Below are 17,365 nucleotides of genomic sequence, written 5' to 3' on the forward strand. Positions count from 1 at the left end.
CAACTCATCACCACCATCATCACCACCATATTTACCATTTCATCACCTCATCACCTCCACCATCATCACCACCACCACCACCATCATTATCACCATCACCACCAACATCACCATCACCATAACCATCATCGTCTTCACCATGATCATCATCATCATCCTCACTATCATCACCGTCACCATCATGATCACCACCACCATCATCGCCACCACCATCACCATCGCCTCCACCATCACCATCATTATCACCTTCACCATCACCATTATCACCATTACCTTCATCACCATTGTTATCACATCACCTTCATCACTATCATCGTCACCATCATCCAGCACCTTGATCACCATCGTAACCTTCATCACCATCACCTTCATCATCACCATCACCTTCATCATCACCACCATCATCACTATCACATTATCATCACCATCTTCACCATCTCATCACCTCCACCATCATTATCACCATCACCACCACCATCATCACCATTTTCACCATGACCATCATGATCATTACCTTCATCATCACCATCATCTTCACCATTATCAACACCACCATCACCTCCCACCATCACTATCACTGTCATCCCCTTCACCATCACCATTATCACCATTACCTTCATCACCATTGTTATCACATCACCTTCATCATCATCACCATCATCAACACTATCACCATCATCACCATCACCTTCATCATAACCATCATCACTATCACCATCACCATCACCTTCATCATCACTATCACCATCACATTACCTTCATCGTCACCACCTTCACCATCACCACCATCACCATCATCATCACCATCACCTTCATCATCATAACCATCACCATCACCTCCATCATCACTATCACCATCACCATCACATCACCTTCATCATCACCACCTTCACCATATTATCACCTCCACCATCACCACCATCACCATCATCATCACCATTACCTCCATCATCACCATCATCACTATCACCATCATCATCACCATCATCACTATCATCACTATCACCATCACCTCCATCATCACCATCACCATCATCACTATCACCATCATCATCACCATCATCACTATCATCACTATCACCATCATCATCACCATCACCTCCATCATCATCACCATCACCTCCATCATCACTATCACCATCATCACTATCACCATCATCATCACTATCACCATCATCTCCATCACCATCATCACCATCATCATCACCATCAGCGGCAGCAGCAGCAAAATAAAAAACAGGCTTGGCTGGATAAACACAATGTGGGCCATTCAAACAATGGAATATTAGTCAGCCTTGAAAAGGAAGGATGTTCTGACACCTGCTAGCGACAACACGGATGGCCCTTGAGGACACTATGCAAGCAATATAAGTCAGTCACAGAGGGACGAATTCTGTAGGATCCCCTTATACCAGGCAGTAGAGTTCAGACTCATAGACAGAAAGCAGAAGGATGGTTCTACTTTCTAGAAGGGCTGGGAGAGGGGGATGAGGAGTGTGTGTTTCGTGGGGACAGAGCTTCAGCCTGGGAAGATGAAACATTCTGGAGATGATGGTGGTGATGGCTGCACAGCAATGTGACCTGCTTAATGCCACTGAACTGTACACCTAGAAATGGTTATGACGGTAAATTTCATGTTATCTGTATGTTATCACAATTTTTAAAAATAAAACATTTTTAAAAGGGCTTGGCCACTGGAACCTTAACTCACTCCACCTATGGCCTCAGTTCACACTGCCCCACAGTCTCACCCATGCTTGGGGGTCATGGCCAGGGCTGCTAAGCACCCCTTCGGTCTGGCCCCGCATGTTCCTGCCCCGTCCCGGAGGTGTGGCAGAGCCACAGGGTAGGTGACCTTGTGTTCTGCTTGTGGGGAAGCTGCCCCCTCAGGAATCATTACACCAAGTTCCTCCGGCGGCTGACTCTGGGGACGGACAGCGGGGCCAGGAGGCCACAGCTGTGGGACCAAGAACCTGGTTGCTGAATCAGAGAGACATGCGTGGCCAAATTTAGAACACAAGAGGACAACTTCCTCCCAGAGACCCATTGTTCACCACCTGGAGCTGGCCCTCCCCGGGCGTGCGGATTTCCCAGAAGGACCAAGTGCCCAAGGGCTCCAGCCCCACTCAGCATCATTAGAAGGGCTGGGAGGAGGGGAGCAGAGGGGCCGCCCCCACAAGGCAGGGGATGTCCACAACCCACTGCCTGCATGACCACAGCCACCAAGGCCAGCCCCCGCTTCGGTGGGTGGACGACCGTGGGGTGCTGCAAATTGATTTGTCCAGAACTGCGCATCTGTTAGGATTTTCCCAGCCAAAACATCCGTCTTTACGGCAATGGTCTTTGCATGGTGCTTAACTCTCCTCATTTTGCTGCCAGGAATCTGGTCGGGGTAATCCGGGACCTTGGAACCGGCCACTGCATTCCACATCTGTCTCGTCTGGGAACGCCTGCGCGGCGGTGCCCCGAGATACGGGTGGGAAACAAGATCTGGAAATGTCTGCAATGGAAAGCCGGGGCCCGCGGGGGGTGGTTTGGTCTCTGGGAAGGGAGGGTTGAGGGGAAGGAGAAAGATGGTGCCTTTTATAGGTTTTTTTTTTTTTTTTGGTGGAGGAGAGGGTGTTAAACTTTTTATAATGTTGCTTACATTAACAAAAAAATCAGAAAATATCAAGGCAAAGGTACTCGTCAAAGGAGCCACACAAATGGGACCATCCTTTGCTGAAGACACATCAGCATCCCTGTCTCCGTCCGCAAGCGGCATTTTACTTGAAGAATTACTTTGAAGGTTCTTGTCTCCCAGAGCAGAAGCCCCAAGCGTGAGCTGACCGAGGCCTCAGCCTCACACCTGGCCCTCTATCCACACGGAGAACAGCCTGCAGCTGCCCCAGTTCACATGGAAACTCACTTAATGCTGAAAGGCAAGTGAAGACGTTCCATGCCTTTGGGAGAGCAGTTGTCCCCTCGAACCATCTCACAGTTCAGCCGGACGCTGGGAAGCTCTTCCCGGCCCCCCAAGCTGCTGGGCCGAACGTCCAGCTCACTGGGAGAGGGCAGCCATGATGTGCCCAGGACACAGCCCCTTGTGCACAGGCCCTGGGGGAGCTTTGCTTCCAAAAGGGGCATGGGAGGTACACAGCCCCCTCCCCTACTCCAGGGATGACAAGGCTGCCCTGCAGCAAGAGGGATTCGGGTCAGAGCTGGGTGGACTTGTGTGTCCCTCTCGGTGGGCTGTGGCCACTGGAGCACTTAGGAGCCCGCCCCAGCAGAGTCTCAGTGGAGCAGGGACACTCGAAGCCTGGGGGAGGGATGCTGGCACCGCAGACAGCAGGCAGGGTGAGGCCAGAACCCCTCTAAGCCGTGAGGAAGCTCTCACACCTGTAATGACCCCGGCCAGCACGGACAGGGCCCCATGGACAGGGCCACCCCAGGGCCAGACCCTGAGGGCCCCGGAACCTCCACTGTCCCCACGCAGATGTCCGCGTGCACACGGTCCACACGACCCAGGTGGAGGGCTCGGAGCCAGCCCTGGGGTTCTGGAAAAGTGTTTCTTCCAGTCCAGCCCAGAAGGAATGTTTTTATTTTCCTGCTAGAGGTCAGGCCAAATGGGCTCCCGTTCAAGATGCTCTGAGATTTCCCTCAGACAGGGAAGACTTGGCACCACGCACAGTGACCACTGGGCAGAGGCCAAGCCCAGCGCCTCGGTGGGCCTCACCTGCCCTGACCCGCGAGAGGAGGGAGGACACACGGCCGGTGCAGGTTCCCCCACAGGCAGATACCCCCAGGCCTCCGGAAGGTGGACCGAAGGCTCCTGGTGGGGCCCTAAGGCCAAGGCGGGGGCCAGGGACGTGGTTCTGAGCACTTCTCATTTGGCTCTCGGAGGAGGCTGCGGTGTCCCGGCAGGATGTTCCAAAGTAACTTTCACACCCCTCGTCAAGGAGCTCGGGGGCGTGGGACCCTCCCCTGTCCGGGGTTTGCAGCTCTGCCCTCCTGCGGCCTCGCCACACCCTCCCCCACATGTGAGCTCCTGTGTCCCTGCAGCTGTTAGAATGCCCTCCATCTGGAGGACTCCTACTCCTACTTCAATACCCCGTCCCCTCCACCACCCAGCAGTCCCCGGGCCCTCCCCCATCCCCCGCCATCCCCTCAGGGTGACTGCCCTGCGCTGTGGCCGGCCTGCTCCTGTCAGGTGTAGTCTCCACACAGCACGGCCCTTGGCAAAGCAGCTGGACTATTTCTCTCCTCTGCAAATCAGCCTCCAACTCCTGCCGTTGCGGCCGTCACACCCAGAGAAACACTGATGTTCCAACCCCGGTCAGCAGAGCTCTGCAACCAGAGCCCCCCAGACTCGCCCGCCCGTTCTCCCACCTTGGACCGCTGCCTGCATCCCAGCATCCAGGCCCCTGCCTCACCGCCACCGCAGGGCCACGGCCCCTCCACACTCCCTGCAGCCCAAGCGACACCACTCCGGGCGGTCTCTGCGTTGGGTCCTGCTCCATGTCTCTTCCAAGCCCTCACGTCCTTCCAAAGCATCTCACCCATAGGACGCCAGCCCAGGAGAGAGGACAGGGGGTGTCTGCAGTCTACAGCATCTCTCCAGCCCCGGACCAGAGCTGATGCCTGGGAAACACGTATGGCTTAGATCCCTGTGGCTCCTGCAGACCTTCCTCCAGACAGCGACCCCAAAAGAGAGACATGTAGGAACTGAAAGGGCCACCCTAAGTAAGCAGCACCATAAGCAACGCTTCAGAATGTGGCATGGCACTGGCACTGTCCCAGAGACCCCAGCCAGGAGCCTCGTGGCGCGGACCGGGTCTATCTGAGACCCCAGCCAGGAGCCTCGCGGCGCGGACCGGGTCTGTCTGACACCCCAGCCAGGAGCCTCGTGGCGCAGGCCGGGTCCCAGCTGACCCCACACGACGATGGGGCAAGCACAGGGTTCCCCCAGAGGTCCTGTTTTGCAGAGGTCCCCTTCCTAAAAGCATCCAGCAGTGACCAGTGGATTCTGAACAATCGGCCACCCCCTGGTTCAGGCGTCGGCAGGGAGGGGGCACGGGGCTCTGATGAGCCAGGAAAAGTTCCCAGGCCCAAAGACAGCTTTGCAACGTGTTGTTCTGCAGTTGCTTCAACGTTGTGGACATTCATAAAATTAATTTGCAAAGAGAGGAGATAAACTCCATCGAGCGTTCCCATGGCAACGCCTCCCAGGCCACTGCTGCCCTGGATGGGAGCAAGCTGGGGAATTTCGGTCTCGGGACTTTTACGTGGAACCGGCTCCCAAGGTGCAGCTGCCCCCAGGCTGTGGGGAGGTCTCTGGGAGGGGAACTCCAGGGGCCTGGAAAAGCAGGCGTGCAGCCCCCAAGCAGGAATGCGTGGAGGGAACCTGAGCTGGTGCCCGGGCGGGCAATGCCCCACCCAGCCCTGGCCGGATGCCACTCCACCCTCCCGCCAGCGGTGAGGTGACGGAACAGCTGGACGGTCCCCACCTCCAGGAGCCCGCGCAGCCCTGGCACACGCTGCCGCCTCTCCGCTAGGCCCTGGACGCCGCTCTCACCGGGGAACGAGCTGGGTGTCCACCCAAGCCGGGCACAGAAATAACACCTCTGCCCCCATTGCCACAGGACCGAGGACTCTGTCCCCATTTAGAGCTCCTGGGGCCCGGGGCTGTTCCCCAACCTTCGGTAAGAGCCCCTAGAAAGATCCGGTTCCCCTCACCCCGAGGCCGACGGCAGGTGCAGGCCTCACAAGGACGCAGGACGCCCAGGCCCTGGGGCTCAGGGCTTCCGCTGATGCACACGGTGCGGTGGACACTACGGCTTTCCATCTGCACGTCTGCAGCTCCCAGGTTCACAACCCACAGGCCTGCGGGGGAGCGACTGCTCAGTCTGCTGAGGATATTTTCCAACAGCTGTGGGGATCGGGTGTCTGAGGGGCTGGCAGCTCCCCACAGCTTCAGAGACAGCGGGCGTGACCCCGTGGGGTCGGGGGCAAGGAAAAGCAGCCTCCACCCAGGAGGGGCCCAGCTCCTGCAGACAGACCCGCGGGGGTCCCGGGAGTTGAGGGTCATGCAGCCCGGCCCTGCCTTCCTGGCTGCCTCTGTGGCGCCCCGGCTTAGCTCTGCAGTGGAGTTGGCCCGAGGCCTGCAGGTGTTCAGGCCTCACAGGTGTGAGCAGGGGCGGTTTCCACACCTGTGCAGGGCCAGGGTCCCCACACCTGAGGGAAATCAGCTCCCGAAACAATCGCATCTTCGGGCAGAGCGGGCACAAGGCACCGCAGGCTGCCACTGCAGACGGGGCTGGCCCTCACTTTGTCCATCCTGGAGAGCCGAGGGGAGCAGGAGGCCCTGGGTGAAGGACAGGCGGGGGGAGAAAAGGGCGAGGCGGGAGCTCCGTGGCCCTACAGGGATGAGGCCTCATGCACAGGGCGTCCTCAACCCACCAAGGCCACGATTTACAAAACAATGTGCTTTAGAAACTGCTGGAGGAAGAAGGACAGAGACCAGACAGGGCAGGACGCCGGCCCCAAGGAGAGTGGGGGACCGGCATCTCCTCCATGCGCTGCTTCAAGGAAAACAAACGGCGGCCACGAGAGCAGCCACCGAGCCTCCGGGGCCTGCCGAGAAGCCGCCCCAACGGCCGGGCGCCGCCGCACCTGTCTGACGCTATCGGTGGCCGCCCTGGCCGCACAGTCCACAGCTGGAAACCGCAAAAGGCTCCAAAGCGCGTCGGTGCTGCGCCTCTGATCCCCACACCCTGGGGCTGCACTGTGACTTGCCAAATTTGGCTGATCACAGAGGAAAAGCAAAAAAAATCCAGGTTGCCAAGGAGACCCTTTCAAATCCATTTTACAGTGCTGGGAAAGCGATACCTTCCTCTCAGGTCGAGTTTCGTTCCCGAGGCCGTGCAAGGCGCTGTTTTATGTGAACCTGCGCGGCCCCCCTCACCTCCCCTCCCGACCCCCACACACACTCTGTCAGCGGTCAGGGCACCCTGCACAGCGCTCCGCTCTCCCCACATCCCCCTCCTCAGAGCCTTTCTGGGAAACCCGTGCAGCGGCGCATGGGGGCTCCTGGGGAGGGGGCAGCCAGCGTCTGACCCCAGCACCCCTCCTGGGGACTCTGCAGGGAGCCTGTAGAACCCTCGGCTGTCCCCAACACAAAACCACACTGCTGCACAGCTGGGTGAGCCCCCCAAGATCACGAAAATCAGCTGTGACAGCCCTCAGCAGATGCGCCACTGCAGGACCTGGCTCCCAGAGCCGGCAACGCACACAACAAGGTAAAATCCGAGTGGTCCGCCAGGGAGTGGACAGAGGGGCAGAAGGCGGAAAACACCAGAAGTTGTGCTCGCAAGACTGGGATCACGGAGTCGGGCACACCCACGGTGAAGGCATCACGGGCAGAGCCTCCCGGCTGTGGGAGGCGGCGTCTGCCCCTCGTCAGTCCCCGCACCTGTCCTCAGCTGACGACTCTGGCGTGGATGTGGAGGGCACGGCCGGCAGAGCCCCCCGCCGGGGTGCGGTTGGGTCACACACTGTGTGCATGGGGACGCCGGCACATCCTCAACACTCAGAACACGCTGCGCGGCTTGGTGATGCCGTCTCCTCTGTTCCGGGGTGAGAACACCGCGTGTGCTGCCTTGATCTGCTCTCCACAAAGATGCACCCGCGATCCATGCCCCCCACACACATTTTCATGATTTTCCTACACAGGGCCTTGGACTCAGCTAGGAGGGGGCCTTGGTCCACAGAGAATAATGTGTGATTGTCCGAACCAGCCACAGCTACTCATTCTCTCAGTTTCAAGACCATTCAAACCGAGGCTGCCAACTCAGAAGCCCCCGAGTGCCTGCAGATATGGCTGAGGAGCTGAGAGCAGGGCTGGGCAGGGGCTGTGGGAAACTGGGAAGCCTTTCACACCAGAAGGGGCATCTGCCAGCTGGGTACGGCCAGACGGGGCTGCAGGTCCAGTGTAGTGGGATGTCAGATTTTTAAAGAGAAGTAAGAGATCCAGATTTATTTTATTTTCTTGAGACAGGTTCTTGCTCTGTGGCCCAGGCGTGATCTCAGGTCACCACAACCTCTGCCTCCTGGGTTCAAGTGATTCTTGAGCCTCAGCCTCCCAGCAGCTGGGATTACAGGCACCTGCACCACGACTGACTAATTTTCGTATTTTTAGTAGAGACAGGGTTTCACCATGTCGGCCAGGCTGGTCTCGGACTCCTGACCTCAAGTGATCCACCCGCCTTGGCCTCCCAAAGTGCTGGGATTACAGGCGTGAGCCACCGTGCCCAGCCAGCGACCTAGATTTTTATGTGAAATCTCCTGACTGTAAAATAACAAGTAATCCAAATGTTTAAAAAAACACTGTACAGGCCAACACAAATTTGTCTCTGGGCCAGATTCAGCCTGTAAGCACCAGTTTCTTGTCAATGGATGTAAAACCTAGAGCAATTAAAGATATCTGCCTTTCCACCTGTCACCGCAGTCATCCTGCTGGAGGTGGAGCGGCCGGAAGCGCCACCGCCACGGCTCTGTTGTCTAGGCAAGGAAGGGCTCTACTTATGTACTTATTTCAGCAGCGATAACCGGTGAGAACTGAGGAGCCATTCCTGAAGTCAGCAACTTAAACCAGTTTATTGTTATCCTTCAGTTTGGGGTTGGAGGGGCTCAGCCGGGCGGTTCTCACTCGGGGTCTCCTCTGGGGTTGCATCCAGATGGAGGCAGGGATGACCTCATCGGAAGACTCAGCTGGCAGGACATCCAAGATGGCACAGTCATGTGGCAGCTGTTGACACTGGGCGTTCACGGCTGCGCTGGCCAGGGCTGGGGCTGGGGCTGGGGCTGCGCAGGCTGAGAGCACAGCTCTCAGAGCACAGCTGCTGGGCTTTAAGAAGAGCATCCTGGGAACAAGGTTCCCATAGGCTGTGGTGGAAGCTGTAAGGCTTTGGAGGACCCAGTCTTGGGTACCCTGCAACATCATTCCACTGTATTCTGTCCATCGAGTGTGTACCTAAACCAGCCCAGCATCAAGGGGAGGGTGTTAGACTCCCCTTCTCCACGGGAAAGACAGCCAAGAATTTGAAGCCATCTTTTTTGGTTTGGGTTTTGGTTTTGGTTTTGGTTTTGAGACAGGGTCTCTCTCTATTGTCCAGGCTGGAGTGCAGTGGTGCAATCATAGCTCACTGTAGCCTTGAACTCCTGAGCTCAAGCAATCCTCCCACCTCAGCCTCCCAAGTAGCTGGGACTACAGGTGGGTGCCACCACGCCCAGCTAATTTTTTCCCCCCTGTCTTATGGTGCTGATAATTTTTAAACTTTTAGTAGAGATGGAGTCTCACTATGTTGCCCAGGCTGGTCGTGAACTCCTGGGCTCAAGTCATCCTCCTACCTTGGCCTCCCAAAGTGCTGGGATTACAGCATGAGCCACCGTGCCCAACAACCACCCAACAGCTGCCTTCAATACAGCAGATTTCAGCAGTGGGTTTGTGATCCTCGCCTCTGCACACGGGCAGGCGTGCACGCTGGCATTCCCTCCTCTGCACACAGGCAAGCGTGCACACTGGCAGCCTCTTCTCTGCTCACAGGTGGGCGTGCACGCTGGAATCATGGCTGGGGTCACTCCCCTATCAGGACCTGCCAGAGCCTCCTTCCAACGCTGGCCAGAATCATCACTTGGGCTGCCTGTGGTTCCATCCTTTCCCTCCTCCTCTTCTCCTTTTAAAGAAGCATTACTGTTGAATGAGTCCCCTACTCTACTGACCGGACATACTGCCTGAGAACGGCCCCCCAGCAGGGATCCCCCTTTGTGAATGTCCGTGCAGCCTGTGGTACCTTTAGGTTGGAAACAAGCATCATTCATTCATGCATTCACTAATTCATTCACATAATGAGCATTCTGGGACGTGGAGAGGGAAGTGACTCAGGTCCCGGAATCCCACATCCACCTTGTGGAGCTCCGTGAAGGTGGCTGCCCCGTCAAGACCTGCCTTGGTGCTTCTTCCAGGTTAGCAGAAATCTCCCAGCGCCTCCAACACCCCAGCCGGCCTGGCTCCCTCCGGCCTCTGCTGCTTCTCCTGCTCTATCCCAGCCTTCCAGGTCTTTCCTTATGGTAGAGCCGCAGTGGGAAGCACCGGGGATGAGGGTGGGAGAGGCCCTGAACGTGCCCCTCAGGGAAGGGTAATGAAGATTTAGCAGGTGCGGGGGCCCGAGCCTGGGTCTCCAGCGAAACACACACTTCCTTCCCACAGGATCTTACTCCAGCCTCTTGCTTTTCCGCCTGTGTTCCGGTGGCGGTGAGCATCTTCCAACACCATCGGCGGCCCCGGCCACATTGCTGGGCTTCTGTTTTCTTTGTTTTTTTTTGTTTTTTTTTTTTTGAGACAGAGTCTCGCTCTGTTGCCCAGGCTGGAGTGCAGTGGCCGGATCTCCGCTCACTGCAAGCTCCACCTCCCAGGTTCACGCCATTCTCCTGCCTCAGCCTCCCAAGTAGCTGGGACTACAGGCGCCCGCCACCTCGCCCGGCTAGTTTTTTGTATTTTTTAGTAGAGACGGGGTTTCACCGTGTTAGCCAGGATGGTCTCGATCTCCTGACCTCGTGATCTGCCCGTCTCAGCCTCCCAAAGTGCTGGGATTACAGGCTTGAGCCACCGCACCCGGCCACTTCTGTTGTTTTGAACCAAGACTCTGGCTCCCGAATTCGCTGAAGTCGCCAAACATCTACCAGGACTTGAGCTCTTTGCTGACCTCTGTTTCTTCCCAGCAGCCCGCGGGGCAGGGAGGTGCGCTCCTTCTGGACCCAGAATGATCCTGTCACTGCCCACAGCTGCAGGTGTTTCGGCGAGGGCGGGACCTTAAACTCCGCCACCCTGACGCATGCATTTCCCGATGGCAGGTGCAGAGTTGGGGCGTGTGCTTAGGGCATGTGCTTAGGGCGCATGCAAGCATGAGATCCTGCTCACCCTTGAGGGCCGGACACGTGGGGAACATGTCAGACACACAGGAGCATATGTGTGGTTCTGCAGAGCCGGGCAGGTCAGCACGCAGCCTGGACAGGTCACTCATTCCTGCCCAGGGCCACCTGGGGAGGGGATTCCTCTCAGGCAGCCACGACCCAGGCACAGCCTCCGGCTGATGGACACACTGCAGGCCCTGGGGTTCCAGCCCGGTTCCTCCAGCATTAATCCGAAGGGAGAGGGCTTCAGATAACCGGGCAGGGCAAAGTTCAAATAACCATGGGGCACAGGTGATGTAGGGCAGGTGGGCCCCAAAGTGGGGCTTAGCCTGCCGGGGTTCTTGGCTTTGCCCAGGAAAGGATTCGAGGCCCAGCAGGAGGTGGACTAAACAGCTTTACTGAGGCAGCAGTGTTTGGGGTTACAGCTCCTCGCTGCTCCCACTAGGCAGAGCGCTGAGGGGAGCGGCTCAGGGCACCTGTGCAGTCCCATTTACACCCACTTATAATTAGATGCACATTAAAGGGTGGATGATACAGAGATCTCTGGTTAAGGGTGGTAATTTTCCGGGTCCTCAGGCCGTTGCCATGGGAAGGGGCGGGAGCTCCCGGGCGTTGCCATGGCAACGGTAAACTGACGTGGTGCGCTGGTGGGCGTGGCTATGGAGAGCGGCTTGCACCCTGGCTCTGTTTTAGCCAGTCCTCAATTAGGTCCGGTGTCCGAGCCCCACCTCCGGAGTCCAGTCCCACCTGCTGGCTCACAGGCACGGGGTCCCTTGCCAGCGCCCGGAATGGGGGTTCACACGCGAATTCCTGCCCTGTCCTCGGGACAGCAGCTCAGCTCACCCAGCAGTCTGCGTGCGGCCATCGTGGCCTGCGGCCCCAGCATGTCCCGGGGGCTCCACGGAGCCACCTGTCGCCTGCCCGTGGTGGCGCCGTGGTGTGAGACGGCAAAAATGACTCACAAAAATGACTCTACGTCCAGATACAGAAGCTGCCACCGTCTTTTTAAACTTTTAATTTTGCCATCATCGTAGATTGGAGTGCGGCTGTGAGAAATAATATAGAGAGATCCTGTGTACCCTAAATGTATGCGATGCCCCCGACAGTGACCTGCTGTGTACACACGGCGCCACGCCACGGCTGGGATGCAGATGTGGTGCCATTCCCAACCTCACTCCCTTCCTCAGCTCTGCCCACCCTTGCACACCCTGTGTGCAGGTTCCCGCCCTTGCACGCCCTATATGCAGGTTTCATGCAGGTTTTTTATTTTCCTTTTTTTTTTTTTTTTTGATGGAATCTCACTCTGTTGCCCAGGCTGGACTGCAATGGTGCCATCTCAGCTCACTGCAACCTCCACCTCCCAGGTTCAAGCGATTCTCCTACTTCAGCCTCCCAAGTAACTGGCATTACAGGCATGCGCCACCACACCCGGCTAATTTTTGTAATTTTAGTAGAGACAGTTTTCGCCATGTTGGCCAGGCTGGTCTCGAACTCCTGACCTCAGGTGATCCACCCGCCTCAGCCTCCCAAAGCGCTGGGATTACAGGCGTGAGCCACTGAGCCTGGCCAGTTTCATGCAGTTTCATCACACATGCAGATCAGGCACCAACCGCCTTTCTAAGAAGGGAGGCTTTCGATGCTAGAGGACCGGAGGAACCTCGGTGGCAGGAGTGTGAGGCCATGGCCCACCCACCCCGTGGAGGCCCCAGATAGGCGTGCGGTCACAGAGCAGCACTGACTCGAGGGAGGATGAGGCGGGCAGTGGAAGAGGAGAAGGTAGGAAGTGCCCCCACCCAAGCACACACCCAGAGCGCCCACGTGGGAAGCACGTCTCACCTCCGTGATGATGTAAAAGTCATCCCCAGGCTCTCCCTGGACCACAATTTTCTCTCCATCTTCAAACTGGACGGGCTCCAGCGCGTCCGCCACGGTCAGACGCTCCCACTTCTCCAGGGACTCTGTGGGGAGAGGAGGAGGACAGGTCATCCTGGGGCTCACGCCTCCCCGGCCAGTCCAAGACAAGGGCCACCACCACTCTTCCCAAAAGGTGTCTTCAGAAGCACCAGCTCCGTGACCAGTAAGCTGCATAAGACGAGGCCGTGACACTATCCCCCAGCACCTCTGTGCCAGGGGGCCTGGGTTTTCTTGCAATCAGCAGGTCCCGGACGCATGCAGCTCATGTGCCCTCTTTACCAGGTGCGGAGGGAGCTATTCTGACAGTTATCCCTGGCTTAATGTAAATACCCAACAGTGAAAACTGACTCCAGGTTAACTCAGTATGAAAATACTTTTGTTATCTTCGAAAGAATAGAGCTGCTTACATTTTTGCAAACAATGGAGTCCCAGCTAAGCACAAAGGCTACTAAGTGGTTTAAAATAATTCAGAAGCCAGGCACAGTGGGCTTTGGGCTGAGGCAGGAGGATCACTTGAGGCCAGAAGTTCAAAACCAGCCTGGCCAACATAATGAGACCCCATCTCTACAAAAAAAAAAATGTTTTAAATTAGCCAGGCATGGTGGTGTGTACCTGTAGTCTCAGCTACTCAGGATGCTGAGGTGGGAGGAACACTTAAAGGCCAGGAGTTCAAGACCAGCCTGGGCAACATAGTGAGATCTCGTCTCTACAAAAATTAAAAAATTAGCCAGGCATGGTGGCGCACACCTGTGGTCCCAGCTTCTCAGGAGGCTGAGGCAAAAGGATCACTTGAGTGCAGGAGGTCGAGGCTGCAGTGAGCTATGATCATGTCACTGCACTCCAGCTTGGGAGATGGAGCAACACCCCGTCTCCAAAAAAAAAAAAAAAAAAAAAAATGTGAATAACAAAATAATTCAGAATGGTAACTGCCCATCCAAAAGAAACACTGTTCATCGGGGACTGATCAAAGAACATGGAACTGCATTTACGTTGTAAGATTAAGGCATAGTATACTTTCTACTCTTTTAGGTCAAAATGTTTAATTCCCATGCCAAGTTTATCTTTAAATGTTTGAAAATTCAATGTATCTTTCCGCCCTTCTCACAAGGTCTTCCCTTCCTTGTCTTTATTCATCCCTAACCCTTGGAAGGGAAAAAAAAAATTACTAACGTCAGATTTTATAAGAAAATAATGATCACCTGATTAACTCTTTCTTTTTTCACACACACTAAAAATCTTTCCTGTCCTATACAAATCAGATGCTACCTATGTAGGTCAGAAGCTAAAAATAAAAAGCAAAGCATTTATTTTAGATCTAGGTTAGGAGGGAGATTTCTCTCCTTAAAAATCCCTGTTGATGCCGTACGTTGCAAAGGAAAATGCTTCCCGCAAACCCCAGGGCCGGGGCAGATTCTGCAGCATAGGGAAGTGGGGTGAGGCCCCCGCTACCAGAGCTGCTTGACCAGCTTCCAAAAAACAGGGTCTGTACCGGCCAGGCGCGGTGGCTCACGCCTGTAATCCCAGCACTTTGGGGGGTCGAGGCGGGCGGATCACAAGGTCCGGAGATCGAGACCATCCTGGCTAACACGGTGAAACCCCGTCTCTACTAAAAATACGAAAATTAGCCGGGCGCGGTGGCGGGTGCCTGTGGTCCCAGCTACTCAGGAAGGTGAGGCAGGAGAATGGCGTGAACCCGGGAGGCGGAGGTTGCAGTGAGCCGAGATCGCACCACTGCACTCCAGCTTGGGCAACAGAGTGAGACTCCGTCTCAAAAAAAAAAAAAAAAAAAAGGGTCTGTACCAGACAGAAGCTGCTGAATAATTCAGAACCCAGGCGTGCTCCCAAGCAGGTCAACACATCAGTGCACACCTGGCAACTAAATGATGCAGGTGATTTTTTTAGTGCAATTATGGTTTGTGTTCAGGGTGCAGAAGGAGACCAGCATATGAATTTGGAGTGTTTTGTTTACTGGTTTCCTTACAAGGACAGTCACACGAGGCATTTCATTTCAGAAGTCAGTTGCAGTTAGGAAGTTCATTTCCACATATTTGATCAGCAAATGCTTCCTCTATTACATTTGAAACCTGTAGTATTCTGAGTTCTGAAAACAAAAATTATCTCCTGGCTACATTAATCTTGGATGAAAACTAACAGAAGAAACCACAGGGAGATGGCACTTTTGGCCCCAGTTGTTTTTTTTTTTTTTTTCAAGAGACAGCGTCTTGCTCTGTCACCCAGGCTGGAGTGCAGTGGCGTGATCACGGCTCACTGCAGCCTTGAACTCCTGGGCTCAAGAGATCCTCCCACCTCAGCCTCTCAAAGTGCTGGGATTATAGACATGAGCCACCACACCTGTATAATTTTTTTTTTTTTTTTTGGAGACACAGAAACTCGCTATGTTACCCAGGCTGGTCTTGAGCTCATGGCCTCAAGTGACCCTCCCACCTCAGCCTCCCAAGTAGCTGGGACTGCAGGCATGCACCATCACGCCCAGCTAATTTTTTATTTTGTAGAGATGGGATCCATCTCCATTCACTGTGAAAACTATGCAGAATAAACGCAGCCAAGTGTCCCAAAAAGCACCTCACAAGGTCAGCCTGCGGCCACAGGACAAGGCTGCGTGCACCTGCCCCGGTGGGAAAGCCATCGCCAAGCTCTGAGCTGGAATTCTGCAGACTCGCAGCTCCCACGCGGGCCGTGCTGACTCTACGGGGCCTCCTGTCCAGGGGGCCGAGCCCTGCACGTTCAGGAGGAGAAAGCAGAGTCCCAGGAGCACCAAGGCGCAAACGCCATTCCCAGGTTTCCGGTGTGGGGACAGGAATGCCGAAGCCCACAGCTTCAGCCTCGTCCAGGGCCATCCCTCCTGCCAAGCCACCTGTGGAGGCACCGCCCCGCCAGCCCTTTCTGGAGGACTTTGTGCTGATGGTGACTGGGCAGGAAAAGGGAATCGTGTCTTGTTGTTACTCTTCTGGGAGGCCCCGGAGAAGCCGGTCACATTGCCAGCTGCTGCATTAATCAGAGGAACATAAATGGGCGGACAGAGGCCACGCGGCAAGGACGTCTGACCACCCCTGAGAGCCCAGGACGCAGGAAGCAAGAAGCCACCTCCAGCCGGAGGTCACCGACGCTCGCCTGGAGCAGGGAGAGGTCTCGTCCTTCATGGCCTGCAGCAGCCGTTGCCTCGACAGTGCTGGGGAATGAAGGAATCTGTGGGGACAGGGCTGACTATTCAGTGCCCGGTGCCTGGTGGGCACGAGGGCCCGGACCACCCAGCTCCGCCTCAAAAGGAACCCAGAAGGGCAGCAGAGACCCTGCGTTTGGGATTTCGCATAGGGATCAAATGTCCTCCTCTCGGCCCCTATAAAATCTGGGGGACCAACTCGTTTTGTTTTTCCAAGTATGACATTTTTTAAAAGGCACTAGAATTAAAACCAGACATGAAGCCACATGGGTGATTCCATTCCCACAAAACATCCCGAACAGGCAAATAACCCACAGAGACGGGGAGCGTCCGGAGGCCACTGGGGCTGGGAGGGCAGGCGGGGGTGATGGCTCACAGGGATGGGGCTCTGCCTCGGGTGAGGATGGGGCTCTGGGATGGGAGCGGGGCCGACGACGTCATGTATGGACTCGACGGCCCTGAAACGTGCTTCCAGGAAAGGTCAAAATGTTCGGCTTGATGTGACCTGCATTTTACCACAATCGAAAGAACCTCACACTCCCTTCTCGACATTCCGCAGAAGGATTTCAGAGAGAACAGGGTCAAAGTCCTCCCCAAGAAACTCAGGCACAGCCATACTGCACACATATACGTGCACACAGGCACACTCACACCCACGCACACACACGTGTGTGCGCACATGCACACAGACACACCTACACACGTGCACACTCACACCCATGCACACGCAGGTGTGCACACACATGCACACAGACACACACACACAACCTCTCACACACTTACATTCTATATGTACACACTGACACACCCATGCACTCACACTCCCCACACACATGCACACGCACACATTCTATGTGCATTCATGCACACACACGTGCACACACACCCATTCACACACATTCTACACACACATGACATGCACACACACTCATGCACTCACACCCCCACACACATGCACACATGCACATTCTACATGCACTCATGCACACACACATGCACACATGTGCACACACACCCACTCACATTCTACACATGCACACACACCCCCCACATGCACACACACCCATTCACTCACACCCACGCACACATTCTACACACACCCCCCACACACACACACACCTGTGCACACTTGCACACACTCATGCACCCACATATGCACACTCATGAGCACACACATGCACACACACCCTCACACATGCACACACGCACACACATGCACACACGCACGCACACCGCCCATGCGCACACTCACACACATGTGCACGGTTCTGCCTGCTCTAGCCCAAGGAGCCCCCACTGGCCTGGCCGGTGCCATCGCGT

At 55.8% G+C, this 17,365-nt stretch overlaps 1 protein-coding gene across 3 annotated transcripts in view; it reads right to left on the reverse strand.

Annotated features, from left to right (window-relative positions):
• The window catches only part of PRKAR1B (protein kinase cAMP-dependent type I regulatory subunit beta), a 482,327-nt gene that overhangs the window by 19,476 nt on the left and 445,486 nt on the right, over positions 1-17,365 (reverse strand). For all 3 annotated transcript variants that reach the window (XM_028845428.2, XM_028845426.2, XM_028845427.2), the window contains one exon: positions 12,787-12,908. In XM_028845428.2, coding sequence (XP_028701261.1) covers positions 12,787-12,908 — 122 coding nt within the window. The remainder of the gene's footprint in view (positions 1-12,786; positions 12,909-17,365) is intronic.

The sequence above is a fragment of the Macaca mulatta genome, chromosome 3 (assembly GCF_049350105.2).
Source record: "Macaca mulatta isolate MMU2019108-1 chromosome 3, T2T-MMU8v2.0, whole genome shotgun sequence".
Classification (NCBI taxonomy): Eukaryota; Metazoa; Chordata; class Mammalia; order Primates; family Cercopithecidae; genus Macaca; species Macaca mulatta.